Source organism: Gouania willdenowi, chromosome 5, assembly GCF_900634775.1.
Source record: "Gouania willdenowi chromosome 5, fGouWil2.1, whole genome shotgun sequence".
Classification (NCBI taxonomy): domain Eukaryota; kingdom Metazoa; phylum Chordata; class Actinopteri; order Blenniiformes; family Gobiesocidae; genus Gouania; species Gouania willdenowi.
The window spans coordinates 21,266,718-21,285,811 of record NC_041048.1 but is presented as its reverse complement, the minus strand read 5'-3'; the positions used below and the strand labels follow the sequence as shown (position 1 = coordinate 21,285,811).

Sequence of the window (19,094 nt, the reverse complement as noted above, 5' to 3'; positions counted from 1 at the left end):
CAACATTGACATCTATAGGAAAATTAGCGAGTTTATGCTGAGATACAGTAGGTTTCTTCAATGGGATTTTATTGGTGCAGTTTCTAAGTAATGTAAAATTAATGAAAACAAACATGTTTGGGATGAACCTACAATGTAATTATATTAAAGTATGTGAAGGTACAACTGCTTGCAATCTTTTTTATTTAAAGTCTTCCTTTTGTCCTTATTAGGCTGTAATTCATTACACTCCATTTTCATCAGCTTATTTCTTATTCTCTTCTTGTTGTCTATAGTTGAGCTCAGGTAGAAACCAAACTATTTTACACTAGTAGTATTTAGGCACTAAATGATTATGGTAAAGCTATATGATGTATTCACATCATTGTCTAACGCTGGCTGGGTTTGTATCTCAGTTATCTCTGTTTGAGAAGTGAAAGGCCAATGAGGAAGCTTTTAAAAAGTTGAATGAGTGCTGAAATGATTAAATATACAAAGTAATTGCTTTGTTAGGAACTGGTGTTGCATTACTGCATCAATCAGAGCGGTTTCTATGCTGACTCTAAAATTGCTTATGGCACCAATTGGGTTATTAAAACCTATTAAAATCATCTCTTATTCTACTTCCTTTTTCCCCTCTGTACCAGTAAAATGTGGCATGTGAAGTGAATCATTGTAAGCGCCAGCAGGGGGCGATAGATAACAATAAAGCAACGCCACAGTTTACAGGAAAATTTTTATTAGTTTTTTGTTGTAGTTAAAAAAATTTAAAAAAAAAATAACTCTTTATTTGTTACATTAGGCTGTTTACAAAAACAGTTTGTATAATATGGGTCATGAAAATATGTCAATGTTAAATCTAAATCTAAATGTTCAATCTAAACCTAAATTTTGAATATTAAATCTAAATGTTAAATGTAACATTGAAATCTAAATGTTTAATATTAAATATAAATCCATCCATCCATCTTCATACCTGCTTATTCCCGTTTAACAGGGTCGCGGGGGTCTGACGGTGCCAATCTCCGGCTCTCATAGGGCGCTGGGCGGGGGTACACCCTGGACAGGGCGCCAGTCCATCACAGGGCAACACAGACTCTCATTCACTCCTATGGGCAATTTAGAGACTCCAATCAACCTTACAGTCATGTTTTTGGATTGTGGGAGGATGCCGGAGTACCCGGAGGAAACCCACGCAGCACGGGGAGAACATGCAAACTCCACACAGAAAGGACCCAAGTCCACCCCAGGGCTTGAACCCAGGACCTTCTTGCTGTGAGGCGGACGTGCTAACCACTAAGCCAAGGTTTATTGTCACTGTTCACATAAATATACAGCAGTCACACATTTTAAAACGGTAAAAAAAAGTCATCTTATGGTTCAAATCCCAATAATTTAGATTTTTTTTTTAACGCTGCCTCATATTTTGGAGCGTTGTACAAGATGGGTGAGTCTTTTCCAAAGTCTAGTCTTAGACTATAATTTTTTCAATTCTTTTGTCGTGAATACATTCAAATAAGTGTTGGCTGTCAACATAATTGAACTATTATTTATTTTCTATGTCCCTGCTGTGATATTCTGTATTATCTGCTATAAACTACTCCTACTATACAGTATCTTAATTTAGTGGCAATAAATTGAAATATATTTTAGCTCAGCCTGTTCTTAAAGTCACCTTTAAGCACAAATATAACGTTTAGGAAAGCTGCTGATGAAAAGTAACTTTAAAGCCTCCAATGACAACACAAAGGAAAAACAATGAATTCTGGTCAGCCAAGCTAAGATCAAAGTGGGAAAGTGTGGCACTGGCCTCTGAGGTTGAAAAAAAAGCTGTACATCACATTATTTTGAGACATTAATATTTGAACACACGTTCAAAGATGAACAACACTGCCCCCCAGTGGCTGGCTTATGTCAGTACAGTAGTTCTTCATTACTTTGGTCGTAATTCAATAGGTTCAGTGGATTCTGCAGCCATAAAGAGTCTGAGTTGCAATCCCTCACACTCTCCCTTACAAGAAGAAAGACAGATAAGAAGTTGAATTCTTTTCATAGTGTTTTTGTTTTCACAGCTTTTTTGTTGGTGTAATGTTTAAAGGTCTCCAAATGACATTTAAAGGAGCATAGGGCAGGATTTGTGGAAAAATAAACATGAATTTTAAGTTTTTTAATGCTTGTGGTTGATACAGCGCTCACAACCAAAGAGAATGAGGCCACACGCATTTCTCCCTTTTGCCTTGAAAGGATTTTGTGATACATATTGTATTGTACTGTTGTTTTAGAAGAAGAATGCGGATGACTGCAGTTACCATAACCACTATGGAGTCTGATTTATACATTCTGCCCCATGCTCCTTTAAAGTAACAATAAAACCAAAAACAATTGTTAGTAAAATAATAATAAGATTGATCAGATGTGTGTGATGAGCACACATCTGAAAATTGTCATTTTGGTTGTAAAAAGTTTTGTGAGCAGCTTCAAAGTACTTCATTCTTTTCAAAGTTCCTGAGTTTCCTCTGTGTGTCAGCAAATCACGTGACCTCTGCTCTTAAAACCTGTTCTCCCTCTGCGATTTACACTGTTTGTGTTGGCTTGAGATGTTGTCATAGCAACCAGGTCGGAGCACGCTGTAGAGGAGTGACTGAGAACCACAGGGGATTCTGGGAGAACGTGTGTGTGTGTGTGTGTGTGTGTGTGTGTGTGTGCGTGTGTGTGTGTGTGTGTGTGTTAACTTCCAGTGTGCATTAAGTGTAATAATAAAAAGACGCTTTTAATGCCAACCATCGACTTGATCTTCAGACTTTATAACTTATTGTTTCATCCTCCTCCTCACTGTCTGTCTCTGTATTACTACATTTCCCAGAATGCACTTTTCTTTCACTGCAGTCTCAAGTTTCCTTATGGGTGTAAACAGACGGCGTTGACTCGTTTTGACTGTTTTTCAGAAAGTGAAAGTAACTCTGAGGCTGGTGAAATGGCACAGCAAGCTGAGCCACAGACAAAGACTTTGTCCTGTTCCATTTGTCTGCACCTCCTGAAGGAGCCGGTGACCGTTCCCTGTGGACACAGTTACTGCAGGACGTGCATCAGCAGCTTCTGGGATGGAGAGAAGGAGAAGAAGAACAACTACAGTTGTCCTCACTGTGGGAAGACGTTCACAGATAGGCCTGATCTGGTGAAAAGCATTATGTTTGCAGAGTTAGTAGAGGAAAAGAAGAAGAACAGATGTCAAGATGATCCTGTTGATCAAAGATTTGCTGCAGCTGAAGACGTGGCCTGTGATGTGTGCATTGAGAGGAAACTGAAAGCCTCCAAGTCCTGTTTGAACTGTGTGGCCTCTTATTGTGAAGAACACCTTCAGCCTCATCATGAATTTGCTGCATTAAAGAGACACAAACTGGTGGATCCATCCAACAAGATCCAAGAGAAGATCTGCTCTCGTCATGATGAGGTGATGAAGATGTTCTGCCGCACTGATCAGCAGTTCTTCTGTATTTTCTGCTCCATGGAGGAACATAAAGACCACAACACAGTTTCAGCTGCAGCAGAAAAGACTGAGAAACAGAGAGAGCTGCAGGAGAGTCGAGCTGACATCCACAAGAACATCCAGGACAGAGAGAAAGATGTGGAGCTGCTTAAAGAGCAGGAGAAGACCATCAACCTCTCTGCTCATCAGACTGTGGAGCACAGCAAGCAGATCTTCACTGAGCTGATCCGTCTCCTCGACAGAAGAAGCGCTAAGCTGGAGAAGGAGGTCCGATCCAAGCAGCAGACTGAAGTGAGTGCAGTCCGAGCACTTCAGGAGAACCTGGAGCAGGAGATCAGTGAGTTGAAGAAAAGAGACGCTGAGCTGCAGCAGCTCTCCCACACTGAGGATCACATCCAGTTTGTCCTCAGCTACAACTCCCTGTCAGCGCTCAGTGTGTCCACACACTCCTCCAACATCCACAGAGATCCTAGGAGCTGCTTTAAGGAGGTGACAGCAGCTGTGTCAGAGCTCAGAGAACATCTCCACAAAGTCCTGATGGAGGACTGGACCAAAGTCTGTCACACTGTGGAGAGAGTGGATGATTTATTATTAGAGCCGAGGACCAAAGCTGGATTGTTAAAGTATTCACAGGAAATCACTCTGGATCCAAACACAGCTCATAAACACTTCAGATTATCAGAAGGAAACAGAAAAGTAACAGCAATGGATAAAGATCAGTCTCATCCTGCTCATCCAGACAGGTTCACCAATAGGACTCAGGTTCTGAGCAGAGAAAGTCTGACTGGTCGTTGTTACTGGGAGGTGGAGTTGAGAGGGAGAGGAGTTGAAGTATCAGTCGCATACAAGAGTATCAGCAGAGCAGGGAGTGGGAATGAAAGCCGATTTGGATTAAATGACAAATCATGGACGTTATACTGTTCTCCAAACTGTTATACATTTAGTCACAACAACATCTTCACTCCATTCTCTGGTCCTCAGTCCTCCAGAATAGGAGTGGACGTGGATCACACAGCAGGTGTTCTGTCCTTCTACAGCGTCTCTGACACAATGACTCTCCTCCACAGAGCTAACACCACCTTCACTGAGCCACTCCTTACTGGAGTTTATATTAATGATGCAGGAGATAGTGCTGAATTCTGTAAACTTAAATAGAAAGGTTATTCCTGTGCGTAAAATTGATTCATATGCACGTGCACTATATTGTTGTAAGAAAAGTTCACGAGCCCTTTAAAATGTCATTCTTGTGTTTAATGAGAATGGTTAGATTTATGCAGATTAAAAAGAAATTAGATTTCTCACACACACACAAACATAAGAAAATGTATATACAGAAATATATTTACATTATACATAGATGAAAGAAACAATATATTATGCTGTATTAATAAATTGTTGTTTTGATGGCAGTGAAATAATATGAAGAGGTTAAGTTTAATATACTGTTGTGTTTATGTTCTATGTAAGGATTTATTGTGATTAAAGTAATGAAATGTAGTATGTGAACTATGCAATTAGTAGATAGAAAGTAGATCTTTACTTTGTATCAGCAGGGTTTGAGGGATCGTTTGGGGTTTAATTCTGTTTGATATCAAATCTTTTTTTGAGTGGTTAATACATCAATAATCAGCTCTTTTTTAGTCCCAATGAATAATCTACAAGTTTATGGTAATCAATAAAATGAATACAATCACTTTGTCTTGTTCTTGTCGTGCTCTGACACCTTTCACAGCTGACGTGTCCACCTGAACATAGACGTGGGATTTTTGTCCAACGTTGCTCACTGAGGAGACCTGCTGGTCAATATTTACGGGGTGTTTTTGTCGACATTGACATGGTCTAACTTAACCTGAGTTACCATGACTACCTGTTAACATTGAGCTGTTCTGCAAAGCTGCATTTAAGAAAATTTTATGAAATAATAATAATCATGAATGGTATCATTGCAGTCCAAACAAATCCGACGTTGCACACCCTTGAACCAAGCAGCAGCCACGTTGAAAGTCTCAGGTCAGTCTGATCCTGATGCGCTGAGATATTTGAGACACAGACACACACGCACAGACAGAGCTTCCTTGCTTTATAGTTATTTAGATGTAAATTTTAGATTTATATTTAACATTTAGATTTATATTTAGATGTAACATTTAGATTTAGATTTAACATTTAGATTTTATATGTAATATTTAGATTTAACATTTAGATTTAGATTTCCCATAGGTTTTATTAAATGTGATTTGTTGCTAAATGTGGCAAAAAGTTGCTGTTTAGTTTAACAATCGGCGCTGAATATACAGTTCCTTGGATGTTATGTCATTATTCCTAAGCAGTCCAGGAACATTTGGATGTTGCACTTAAGAAATGAGACTTTGAAAATACTGGCTTTTGCAGCATTTGAATCCCATCTTACTACATGTCAATGCATGCCTTCCAGCTGAACAAAGAAGATACCTTAAAACAGGTGAGTTTACGCTACCATTGGAACCCTCAGATGCCTCTAACCTCATAAAACCACTCGGAGTTAAATGATTGGAACTCTTCTTTGAAGTAATCACTACGTCACAGTTTTTCAACCCTCCACATGCATGTGTTTAATGTATATTGCATAAGCAGCTTCCAAATCACCCCATTCCTACTATTAAAGGCTACAACACTCTTTCATTTGAGCTGTCTTTGTCATTTGGGTCAAGGGTCCCTTTAGATCTTACCAGCGTTGTGCTTGTAACAACACAAAAACAGCCCATTCACATTTTACAGAATATTTTCTTCTTCTTTATTACTCTACCTTAGCGTTCATTGTTCTCATTTACTCTTCGTCTCCACCCAGCAGCCAGCCTCTCTCTGCCTTTGTTTCTGGCTGGGGGGAAATTTGGTGTGCTACAGTGCAGTGTACAGTCTGAGCCTGTTGGGAACATACTGCTGACTCAGCCCAGGCCACTGCATTCATCTATCTGCACTGCAGTGCTGTCTCTGCTTACCCTCCACCCTCCCTCAGACGGCGTGCCCCCCCCCCAACACACACCCACACCTCCCCCTTCACACGCGTTGGTCATGTTTTTTGTACTATTGAACCAAACAAATCAGAAAAGATGACATACGGGTAATGTCTTGTGTATATAACAACATCAGATTAACAACTGTATCTTTTATATTGTGAGGTTTGTTTCCCTATAACTGATTGATACTGAACCACCTTCTACATCATGATTTGAAGTTTGTGGTTTGTCATCAAAAACGACACCAGCCAGAGGGATAACTTGAAGGCTGCTTTATTGTTTGGAAATAGATTCGTGCTCAAATTAAGACATTCTTTTACTGATTTCTTGTTTAATTGTCCCATGTGGTTGTGCAACACATATCTTTCTGACTGTACTATTGGCAAGTGATGACAGTCAAAAGGGTTGTATTTTTTCTCAAGTAACCTATTTTCAAAGAACAGAAATTGATCTCAGACATGCTACAAAAAATGGCCTTACATATCAAGTGGATAAACCAACATTTGGAAATGAACAGAAGAGTTCGACCAAAGGCAAGCTCTTATCCAACCAGGCGGCGAGCCGGTCAGCAGAACACACAGAGAGAGCGTTTGTACGACATGACTTTACAAGATGTTAGTCCATACAGTCTAATCTAGGTGGTGAGTTTTCAGTTTAGGCTTCAAGTTAACGTCAAACTCAATACATCGTTTCTATCGTGCTCCGTTTTGATTCACTCCCATGGGTGTCAAGATCCTCACAACAGATGTTAATGGCAGACTAAATAGATAGCTAAAAAAGGCACGTGCCGTTAAGAGATATTGCACTATAAACAAACACACACACGGTTAAGACAACTAACCCTTAAATCATCAGATATAGATTATTAAAAGTGGCAGCAAAACTAAAGTTAGACTTCAACCTTCAGCAGCATGTTAAGGGATAAACATAGAGGGTTAGCGTGGCGACAAGCAAAGACATCCTAGGACGTTAGCAGGGGCTCAAAGATGGGTGCACTGGTTCACCAGTAGGTGCCTGGAATGGACCGAGAGTGTCTGCATCACTCAGTGTGTGTGAATAAGTAAAGAATTATGATGGTTGTCCAATCTCCTTACCAAGACAGGCTCTAAGCAGCTAGCCAGTGAGGCCCAATGCAATGTATGCTGGTACAAAGTCTGCACCAGTACCGGCAAGGCCAGAAATTCGGTTTATCACCAAATATACGACACCAAGAAATTAGGTATTATTCGTTACACCTTGTGGTTCTGGTTTCACCTCAATGCAAGGAGTGAAGGGAACAGTTGCGTTACAGGCATCGTTTTGGTATATATACTATATATATATAGCGGAATATATATAATATGTATGATTTCAGTTGTTCTGTATATATACACGCATTGATTTATACAGGTATTACACTCAATCCTTGCATTTTAACTTGTCTTTTTAGCTTTCTCCCTTCATTTGTGAAAAAGTTTTTTACTCCAAAGGACATGTGACAGTGCAAAGTGAGAGATGCTGTCAGCAATGAAAAGCATTTGATTCATGAATAGTATTTAGTGTTAGATTATTAACTGTAGATTTTTTTTTAGTGACCCTGTATTTACAAAACATTTAAAAAATAAACAAATTAAAAAAACACAACCTACACATGCTGGTAAAACAATATATTACAATATTTATAGTGTCCTAAATATCTGTGCATGGTGCTCGATGGACTGAAATTTAGCTACTTTTCCCAAATTTTATTTAATTTTTTTTCTTTTATGATGACTTCATTCTTAGATTTAAATCTCCGTAAATAGATAGAAGTTGTTTTATGACCCATAATTCATAGTTTTGTTTGGTTCAAACGAACGCTCTTGCAGCAAGAGGACCTTGGAGCTGAAGGAAGACGTGCTGGGGCGGATACCTACACAGGGGAAGAGTTCTGCACGAATGCATCCAATGGACTGGTTGGACTTTCTATTTGTCGTGCTGTCTAGCTGTTAGAACAAACATGGGCGACAAGATGCTCAGGACTCTTACTTGCTGTCAACACTGATTCACCAAGTGTGCCACTTCTGCATTGAAAGGAACCAAAGTACCTGTTCCATTAAACGTATCTACTCACAGTGATTCCTGTTTCTGTCTTTGCTACGAGTATGATCGTTATCATCTTGTTTAGTGAAATAAAGCACAAACTACAGTCTGGCATCGGTTTTAAATAAAATTAATACAAACCTCAGCCTCATAGGAAACCACAATCTTGCTGTTTCACTGGATTCTTCAAGCCCCATAAATCCTAAGCATCATATGCAAAAAGAAAAAGCTCTAAACCAGCTCCTAATTTAGCAGCCATTGCAGTGAGATTAAAAAAAAAAAAAAAAAACTAAATTAATACCATAAATACTCTTGTCACATTCACTTGCATTTTGTTGCAGAGCTCATAGTAGAACTTCTATAATTTCTCCTGAGAAAAAGGATGGATTTTTCAAGCATTGCATACATTTCTAGCGTCTCTGTCATATAACGGCAGAGGAAAGTGGAGAGTGGGATGGGCGCACTTCACCCGACCCCATTAAATGGACGAAGGACAATGAAGGGATAACAAGGCAGATCTCTTTGGCTTCTTCACCCACAATGTTCTTATCACCCATTCATATTGTTTCTGTTCCACCTCTAAGCAGGAGGTGACTCGCGCCAGACAAGTGTTTCAGCGCGAGACCATTTTCCTTCACATTCTGTCTTGCTGTGTTTTATGCAAAGCAAAATAATCACCACAATGACACTCGGAAACCACACCAGGGAAGGAAAAATAAACAAACGTAAAACAAATGACATACACAACACATGAACAATATAAACGTATCATTCAAAACTCACCTCAGCCCTTTCAGAATAGTCAAACCACCAATAGAGACACATCAGACATAAAGAAAAAAAAAAGAGTTTGCATTGAGACTGCAAAAGTGCCCGCTCGCACAGAAAAAGCAGATGGCATGAATCATTACATAACTGCATAGAAACTATAAATATAAGCTCTGAATGCTGCACCCTTGAAAACATTTCAGTCCCATAACACAGACAACTTTTTCTACACGTGACACGGCCGAAATATTTATTTGAAGAAAAGTTTGGATTTCACCCACATTCTTCACCCACCACCAGGAAATTTCCGTCTTCTAGTATGCAGAGGCAACATTTTCAAAGCAAATGCGTCGAGAGATGAGAGAAAGGTTTGGATTCGGTTAGAAATGATCGAGCCCGGTATCACTTCATTAGACAAATTATGCTGATTTTCAAATTTCGACAGTGTCTCAATAAGCCACCATGGTGGTCTGAGTATTAGTGTCTTGTGGACTATGATAATTCATGCAAGATTTCTGATCAAAACATGCCATCATGCAAGTCATTTCTATGCATTGAACAAGCACAATTACTTATATGTTGGTTTGGAAATCTTTCTGAGTAGATGTAAGCCCTTGGCCCAAGTTGACCCCGTGATAAACAGACCCTTAACCAATTTGGTGTGATAGCCCATGTAAAAAGAAGTATTTTGATGTGGGTATAACAAAGAGAAAACAGGTGGAAGTGTTGGGTGACATGGGCAAAACTGTTTACATTTTTGCTGCTCAAACAAACCCATCATAGGTACTTGCACCATGTGATTTGTGTCTTTCTCTCAGTCTTGACTCTGTTTGCTCACCAAGTGAATGTGTCCTTTGATCATCCATGCATCACAAGGATACTCACTGGTATTTTGTTCAAGACCAAGCAGCATCCTTGTTCTGCTTTCATAGTACCATCATCCACAGGAATTCCCTACTTGGCGCAGGATTCCTCCCACCTCTTGTCTTGTCTGTAGACCAGTGGTGAGTGGGTGATAGACATTTCCTCGTCTGTGTTTTGTCCTTAAGCTCAGTAGTCTAAATACAACAATGTCACACAGTATGCTGAATATGTTCAGTTTGACTAAAGTTCAAGAGTCTTTAAGCCATAACAGACCAATCTGCTTTCCTCTGAATTGTCATTAGAATGAAGTCTGTAAACAAAAGTATTGAGTATTATTTTTCTGTCTTGCAAATGAAATAATCTGTACATCTGTGTGGGTGTGTTTCATCTCACTTTGCTTGAAGTTACATAATTATAATCATTATTATGATCGTGATTATTATTCCACTGCCCTAGCATTTAGATTCCCTGATGTCTTTTTGGTTTCTCCCCTTTTCTTTCCTCTCTCCCTTGCCCTCGTTGTTGTCATCCAGCTTCTCCTTGTCGGGCTTGGTCACACTGTCATAAGAGGGCAGAGAGGCAGTTGAAGGAGTGCCCTCCTTTTCTTGTTCCTGATTGTTACCTCCATTTTCCACTTGGTTATTGGCAGGTCGACGCTTACAGACAAAACCCCGCCGTGACAGGTGGGAGCGGTAGGACCTTTGGATGATTCTGGATGACACATCCTCCTGCTTGCGCCTCAGAGTGGTCGTGATGGGCTCATATGACACCTTGGAAGGATTGGCTGCCACAAACCGCTCCTCCATTTGTTGCCTCAGCATGTCCAACTCACCACTGTCACCCAGCACACGTTTGGTGAAGGCAAATAGGATGTCCAGACAGTGGATGCGGTCTCCGCTCACCATAGGCATGTCCATTGCTATCAGTTCGATTGTGTTAGGCTTGGGGACACGAAGTGGATGTTCAAGTGCATCAGCAAAGTCAGAAAGTTTAGCATAAGTGATGAACTGGCAGGCGTCAGGATCAAACTTCTCCCAAATCTCATAAAAGGTCTCAAAGTCATCCTCGCTCAGAGGGTCGGCACTCTCCTCCGTGGCCACACTGAAGTTCTCCAGAATGATGGCGATGTACATGTTGACCACGATGAGGAAAGAGATGATGATGTACATTACAAAGAAGAAGATGCCTACAGAGGGGTTGCCGCAGTCTCCTGTTGAGGGCGTGCCAGCATTCTCCAGCTTAGGGTCGCAGTCTGGAGGATAGTTGAGAATGGGTAACAGCAGGCCGTCCCAGCCAGCAGATGTAGTAATCATAAAAAGGATGATCATGCTGTTGCCAAAGGTCTCAAAGTTGTACATGTCATCTATTCCAGCTCCATGTTTCACATAGCCAAAGTTAGACATGCCAAAGATAGAGAAAATGAACATGACCAGGAAAAGCAGCAGACCAATATTAAACAAAGCAGGCAGTGACATCATCAGGGCAAACAGCAGAGTCCTGATGCCTTTGGCGCCTTTGATGAGACGTAGGATTCGGCCGATACGAGCCAGACGAATCACCCTGAAGAGCGTTGGTGAGACAAAGTACTTTTCGATAAGGTCTGCCAAAAACATTCCTAAAGGTTTAAAGAGAAACAAAGAAGATTCATATTAGATTAAAACACAAAAACACTGCTAACTTCTTTGCTTTACAATATTATATATACACCACATTGTGTTCAATGTCTTGTCATTTCTTCTATGTAATCAATGTATATGTATTTTGTACTGTATTTTCTTGACTTTATCTATTGTTTCTTTTTGTTTTGCCCTCCTCATTGACATCGTCAAGGGTTAACCCTAACCCTAATCGTAATATTTGAAGAAGTTGAAGAAGAGCTGCAGACTGAGGGGGCAGAAACAAAGGCTGTGCATTTGCATTAACCCAACCATTCAGCAATGGCTGTTAATAGCTGGTTAAACCATTTAGGAATCTAGTCTCCCACCTGGACTCCCACCTGCTCTCCTGCTCGTATTCTCCCATCTAGATTGCTGACACGCCCCCCACGCGTAAGGAAGCCAAAAGCACGTAGTCTGTCAATGGAGGAGGTCTGATGGAAAGGAGGCGGTGATGTCATTTGTTTTGGCTGTCTAAAAATCCCGGAACATGGCGTTTTCCCAACGCTTGTAAATGTAATTGAAATCCGTGAGAATTATTAAGTGCACTTTTAGTCTGAAATGCCTTCTGATAAACAATGTCACAGGTTGATTTGATCAGATTACTGCAGTGTAAGGATCGGACACATATTTCTATCTAATAATGCCAAATGTGTATGTGTGGAAAGCTTGATTTTATGAACTCCTTACATCCCTGCAATCAGAAATGATCAGCGCGCATCATCATCATCATCTCCTGTCACCAATACATTACCTGCTCTAAAGCGTGACGAGCTGTAGGGAGGAAATAATCACTGAAGATCGTCATGATTTAAGAGGAGACAGAGCTGTTTGCAATGAAACAGAACTATTGGCTTTTCCTACTGTGATGGCAATTATTATATTCATCATCATATCATCAAATGTGTTCATGTGTACAATTTGTCATGTTTTAATACATGATGACTGCATTACTCTTTGCACTTTTGAACAGCTATACAGATTGTATTGTATCCACAGTGCAACACACAGCCTCTACTGAAGGCCAAACTCAAACTCACACGCAGATACACACTCACACACACTATCAAGGACAGATACCAGTGGCAGGCCTTCCTCATAATATACATGTCTTCATCATCCTCCAACGTTTCCACTGTTGGGAGCGTCTGACTCCCTCCTTTTCTTTCTTTCAGGGTTGGGACTTTTTCTTATATCAGTATAAAGCTTAAGCTGTGAAACTGTTAGTCAGTCCTGTATATCCTGAGCCGGGGACAAGACCTTTTGGACCATCCTGCTTAGTACCTGGCCGCCTTTCCTTCCCACAGGATGGGACTCACCTTTTTTTGTACTCCTTTTCATTCAGTTTTATAATAAATCCTTTTTTTTTTATAAAAATCATCAAGCTTTGACTGGACATCATCATTCAACACAGAGCATAATTCATGTCACCAAATGAGGTCAACGGCAAATTTGCTGTGACACTACATAATACGCAGTTTTAAATATAAATTGTTTAACGCCTTATGGAGCTGATGTGAGCGGTATCCATCCATTCATTCATTTCTGGTACACATTTCACCAACCTCCATATATGACAGCTTGTTTCACTTATTATTTATTCTGTAGTGGATCAAACTATGGCTTTACGTTGGACAAAGCATGAAAATAGTTGGACATCACTGTGGCAACGTCTGCGTCTGTTTTAATTAATCGAGCAGCAGCAGCAGCTGTGGCACAACTCGGGTGCGCACAGAGCAGCTCCACGACACACGAGTCTGTGTGCTTTAAAATGTAACTAAGTCCATATTACTAGTGCAATATAATGTTTCAGCTTATCGGGGCACTGCACTAATTCCAGGGTTTGAAGCGAGTAAGAGGAAAACGACTTAAGCAGACAGGAGAATGCGCGCAAGGCCAGATTTAAATGGGAACGCTCACATTTCAGAGCCGCTCCACCCAGAGTGCGTAACTGGGATGGAGGCGCACAGCGACTGACTTAGGTACAGGGGGAGACTAGCGTGCAGCCAAAAACAGTGCCGCTGCGTGGCTTTTTTGACTTACACGCATGGGAGAATAGAGCCCTTAATGAAATTTATCCAGTCAATATCTTTCCATTCCATATATAGGTGAATTGAAGCACAGCTTGACCATTCAGAAACTGTTTAACCTTTAAGAACCGCTTCTATCGCCTCTATCAAATGAGCTGATGTGTTCTCCGTTTGTTTGACTCAATGCGACGCAGGAATAGGAAGCAAAACAATAGAATACCGTCTTAAATTGATTATTTCTGTGGTCTAAGAAATTAGAAGGAAGTGATGTGCCTGCAATGATGATTTACTTTGCTGCAATAAACACACACTTAACAAAGCAGAATTTGCCGGACTTATAATCAGAATAGATGATCAAGTAGCCATGTGTTTTACTTCAATGTGCCGGTTATTGACCCAAACCCAAATCACTATATTGTCAGAAAATAAAGGTTTTTGTCCTTTTTCTACATTTCTCTCTTGCCAACTTGTTGCTGGTTTTGTCATGGCGTGTCAAATTTGTTTGTGTTGCCCTCTTGAAATGAACAGGCTTCACATTCCCTTTGGAAACTTTTATTCTTCCCTGTTCTTAGTTGGAGGTACTTCACATAGTAGTTTCTGTACAGTTCGTTCACTCCACTTGACATCCCTTGTGCGTGCACCGACTGAATGCACAGAGCGATGACATCATTTACCAAACCCCCTTTCAATCGCATTAGGAAACATAATTCTTAAAAATCTAAATGTAATGAAAATAAGACATATTTCCCTGCACCTCCCATATCTATTTCAGGCAAAGAAAAACCAAGTATTGAATGAATTTGCTGTAACTCAAGATAATGTTCTTTCCCTTCTTTCATTAACACCTTAAAAATTTCATATTGTGTGTGCGGTCATTCTTCTTGGCCATTCTGCATTTCCCATGAGTTTGCAAGAGCAAATCCCAGGATAAACAGGATGGTCTGCACCCCTTTTGTGCACCAAATTCAGCTTCACTACAATCCTGAATCATTACTTATCTTTTAGGACTAAATGAGCTAGATTATCTTGTTGCTTCCCTTTTTCCCTAAGCCCAAAGGATTGAATTAAATACTTGCCCACAATTGAAAGGATGACCACAACCACGTCAAATATGTTCCAGCCATTGGTGAAGTAATAGTGGCGAAGAGCGAAGAGTTTCAGTAAGAACTCGCCAGTAAAGACCACAATGAAGAAAAAGTTGACCCAATAAAGCACATCTTCTGTCTCGTCTGACTGGTCATCAGTCTCCACCATCATAGTGACCATGTTGAGACAGATGAGGATCATGATGGAGATGTCGAAGACCTGCTGGGTCACAAAGTCAAAGACCATCCCCTGGATGTTGTTCTGTGAGGGAGTGAGAGAAGATATGGGACATGTAGAAAATAATTTTACCCATTCTCAGTGTTTTGTTCATTTTAAAATCCTGTGAAGAGAGCATAATAATGTATACCTGTGGTCTGGGTATTGGTTTTTGAGGTTTCTTTGACCCCAGTTTCTTCATAGCATTGTAGTATTTCTTTTGCTCTTCTGTCATGAAGATATCCTGACCTCCAAAGTAAATAGACAACACGAAACATGGTTACGCATCACTTGTTTCTCACAGAAGTGCAAAAACAACATTATAGTAAAGGAAAGGATGTGTACTCATAGTTTTACTCATGATTTCATGCCATAACCATTTTAGTTTGATATATTATGCAGTGTCTTGTGTAAATAAATTGCTCACTGCTTTGGCCCCACACTGACTCCTAAACGCTAACCTTAAATCCTAACCCCCAATTTCCACTGGATGCGGGTCCGCTGCGTTACGTCTCCGCCACGCCACCGGAGCTGATAGGTTCACACTTTTGTCTATGTGTTGATGTGTATCTGCTCCGACCAAGCTGAGAAAGAGATACGCAGGACTTCTATTTCTATTTCGACGCAACAACTCAACACAGAGCAAATACAGTGAAACAGGAAGTTAAGCACATACTAAACATTAAAACATCCGGTTACTTTTCAAAATAAAACACTTCAGATTATATTTCATTATATTATCTCTTCTCTGTTGGCTGTAGCTAAAAAAAAAAATGTGGCTAGGACAACAACAACAAAAGATAAACTTTATATTTTAATACCTTAAAACATGTAACAAACAAAAAAGTTGTGAAAGTAAATAATGTAACATATACATATATGTCTGAAAAGTGTTAATGTGTTTCCCTATCACCCCTTTATTTATGTATCTTTATTAATTTAATTTAATTTAATTTTCCTCTCCTTTCTCTCTCTTTTCTCTATCTTCTAATTATGTATGTTATTTAATCTATTTCCCTGGCTCTATTAACCACATAAATGCCCGTCTGTATCTGTACTTGTTTGTGAATATTGCTGCACTTTATTATTGTATATGTCATTGTAATTCACTATATGTAAAAAAAAAAAAGAGTTTATAACACTTCCTTTAACTGCATTCTTGCGCGATTAAGTACATATCACGAGAACTCCTCGGTCTTGTGACGTCAACAGGACTGCACCGTGACGCACTCAAAACGCAACTGGTGGGAATTACCGGACGGCGAACAGCGTAGCAAAACCGGATCGGAGCGGTGGCGCAGAAGAGACGTATCCAGTGGACACCCCGGATAAGTAGATACTCCACCATGAGCCTTTTCCACTGTCCAGGCCCTCTCCCTCTCCACTTTAGATTAATCCATCCATATTTTTATCATCTAGCACACCAAAATAGATTTTAAAAACATAGAATTAGGACCAGCTTCTCCAACTTGGGTGGGTCTGGGCTGGGGGTTGAAGGTTCTGGTGTTTGATGTAGTTTTGTCGCCCACTTCTTCATCACTACACTGACTCTCTAGCACTAACTCTTAAGTTGGTTAATTCTCTACCATGAGCCTTTGGTTTTGGTTTGACTTCTGACTTTACCCAAAATATATAAAAAATATATATTCCAGTGGCTCCAATCATCTTCCTCAGTATTTCACTGGTATGGTTTCATGTATTTAGTAAATATTAGAGCGGAGCAGAAAATGAGAGACCGCGGACTTCATAAGTGGATTTGACAAACAAGCAATCACAGACAAAGCTTTGTTTTTTCAAAGAAGGTGAAATTAAGGACAAAAACTCATCTTTTTCTTCTGTTGGTTAAAGTTGTCGATGATGACACCAATGAAAAGGTTCAGGGTAAAGAATGAGCCAAAGATGATGAAGATGACAAAATAGATGTACATGTACAAGTTGTCCTCGTAAAGGGGCTGAGACTCAACCTATACAGTGACAAAAGCACAAATTATTACAAATATTTTTTCAAGTACAATCTCCAATAGTAGAGAAATCAGAGTTAAAACAGCCAGAGTTGCTCCAGCAGAGCTGCAAGCAAACATCGATGGTATGAGGAAACCTTGTCCTAACAAAGACGTTCAGAAAATACATACAAATAAATGCTCATATACACATGTAAACACAATTACATATATATCTTTACATACAACTCTGAACCTGGTTCTGCTGGAGATTTTTTCCTGTTAAAGGGAGTTGTTTCTTCCCACTGTCGCTAAAGGCTTGCTCATGTGGATCTTGTTGAGTTATTTCCTTCTTATTATGAATTTTATATTTTGATAGCGCTTTGAGATAACTTTGTAGTAATTTCCGCTATACATTGAATTGAATATAAACTGGGGTCTGCATTACAGAAATGCGGTTGAATGGCAATGTTAATAGAGGTTGCCATTTATGATAAAAATAATGAATTTTGTCTGGTCTCTTGTTCTTTGCTGACATTTTGGAGGGAATTTCTCCTTCTATATATGAATAATTAGCTGTCAAGCCAACAGCATAGATAAATTATTACATATTACATGTATGTACCGTAATATTTAGCCAGATTGGTTATGCTCACGCCTTAAACATTGATTCTAAATATTGCACTTTGAAAGAAAACTGTTTACCTTTCTAGAATCAATTGCTGCGTACATGATGTCCATCCAGCCTTTGAATGTGGCCTGTAACAGTCGGCGTGAGTGAGAAATCAAGTTGTAGATATGGTAGTGGCAGAGATTGATGAAATAACCTGCTTACCACTTGAAGGAGAGCCAGGTATCCAGCACCGACATTGTCAAAGTTAATCTTGACGTTTTTCCATCGGACTTCTGTGTAATTTTGGATGATGAGCGCCAAGCACTCTGTTTTGTTGTTCACGTCATCAGGGTGAAAGTACTCCTCGGCTGTTTCGTTGTAACAATAATAGTACTTTCCAGCAAACATGTTCACGCCCATGATGCTGAAGATAAGCCAGAAGATGAGACACACCAGCAGCACATTCATGATGGAGGGAATCGCACCCACCAAAGCATTGACGACAACCTGAATAGAGCAGTGAGGAAACAAACTTTAATTTAGCATGCACACACCAGCTGCTCAGACAACAGCAGAAAAACTGCAAACCACGCATCAATGGAAAAGCACATTCTGACCCCTTAATAGAGTTTCCCTGTAGTTGAAAAATTTATAATCCAGCTTTTAATAAGACCATAAAGGCAAGCTGTACATGCAGATTAATGCTGTCTGCATGATTGTTTTAGGGTTTTCCCTACACCCATAAAATAATCTATTAAACCAAATACTGAAGGTTTCCACAATCCCCACAGATAAAACCTTTGAGATTTATGTATATAGTTCATTTTATATGCCAATTTGTATTTCTTTTGCAGTCTTTGTTCCATGATATTAAAGTAAAAAAAATACTGTTGTGCCGATACTGATACTAATATTGGGAGGGGCACCGATACTGCACTAAAAGCTGGTATTGGTACCGGCAACTACTATCAACACGCCGATACCTTTACAACTTCAAACGCAGCGCTTTGTGTTTTTCTCTCTCCTGACTCTCACTCCCTGCTGCCCTGACTCCTGCACAAGCATGTATGGTTACATATTCAGTGCATGCCAAGGCAAGCTATTGCTATTGGCCCGGATCTGCCACTCTGAACCAATCGTGGGGCCGCAATTTCAAGTTGCGGAAAAACAAAAGACCGTCCCTACACACATGGAAAAATGTAGGCGATTTGGAAAAATTTCAATATAGAAACTCCAATGAGTGTAACAGCCACGTGTGCGGTTTGCGATCTGAAAGTTTCGAGAGGTGGAACTAAAGCGGTCAGTTTCAATACTGCAAACCTGATTAAACGTTTGAGAACAAACCACCCGAAAGAGCAAACCCTGGTCACTTTACTCCATGGAAAGGAGCAGTGGGACG

General features: G+C 39.9%; 2 protein-coding genes across 9 annotated transcripts in view; one reads left to right on the top strand and one right to left on the bottom strand.

Annotated features, from left to right (window-relative positions):
- Window positions 1–2,897: 2,897 nt before the first annotated feature.
- Window positions 2,898–5,101, top strand: LOC114463190 (E3 ubiquitin-protein ligase TRIM16-like). Its single transcript, XM_028446546.1, has one exon. The coding sequence runs from the start codon at window positions 2,954–2,956 to the stop codon at window positions 4,619–4,621; it is 1,668 nt and encodes a 555-aa protein (XP_028302347.1). The 5' UTR covers window positions 2,898–2,953; the 3' UTR covers window positions 4,622–5,101.
- A 1,618-nt stretch (window positions 5,102–6,719) lies between these two features.
- Window positions 6,720–19,094, bottom strand: part of scn8ab (sodium channel, voltage gated, type VIII, alpha subunit b) — a 73,537-nt gene continuing 61,162 nt past the window's right edge. For all 8 annotated transcript variants that reach the window (XM_028446515.1, XM_028446517.1, XM_028446512.1 and 5 more), the window contains 6 exons: window positions 17,918–18,202; window positions 17,788–17,841; window positions 16,969–17,106; window positions 15,294–15,398; window positions 14,917–15,187; window positions 6,720–11,770 (listed from right to left, as the gene is read on the bottom strand). In XM_028446515.1, the coding sequence (XP_028302316.1) occupies window positions 10,608–11,770; window positions 14,917–15,187; window positions 15,294–15,398; window positions 16,969–17,106; window positions 17,788–17,841; window positions 17,918–18,202 (2,016 nt within the window). In that variant the 3' untranslated portion in view covers window positions 6,720–10,607. The remainder of the gene's footprint in view (window positions 11,771–14,916; window positions 15,188–15,293; window positions 15,399–16,968; window positions 17,107–17,787; window positions 17,842–17,917; window positions 18,203–19,094) is intronic.

Coding starts and splice junctions, on each gene's coding strand:
- LOC114463190 (XM_028446546.1), top strand. CDS start 2,954: ATGGCACAGCAAGCTGAGCCACAGACAAAGACTTTGTCCTGTTCCATT.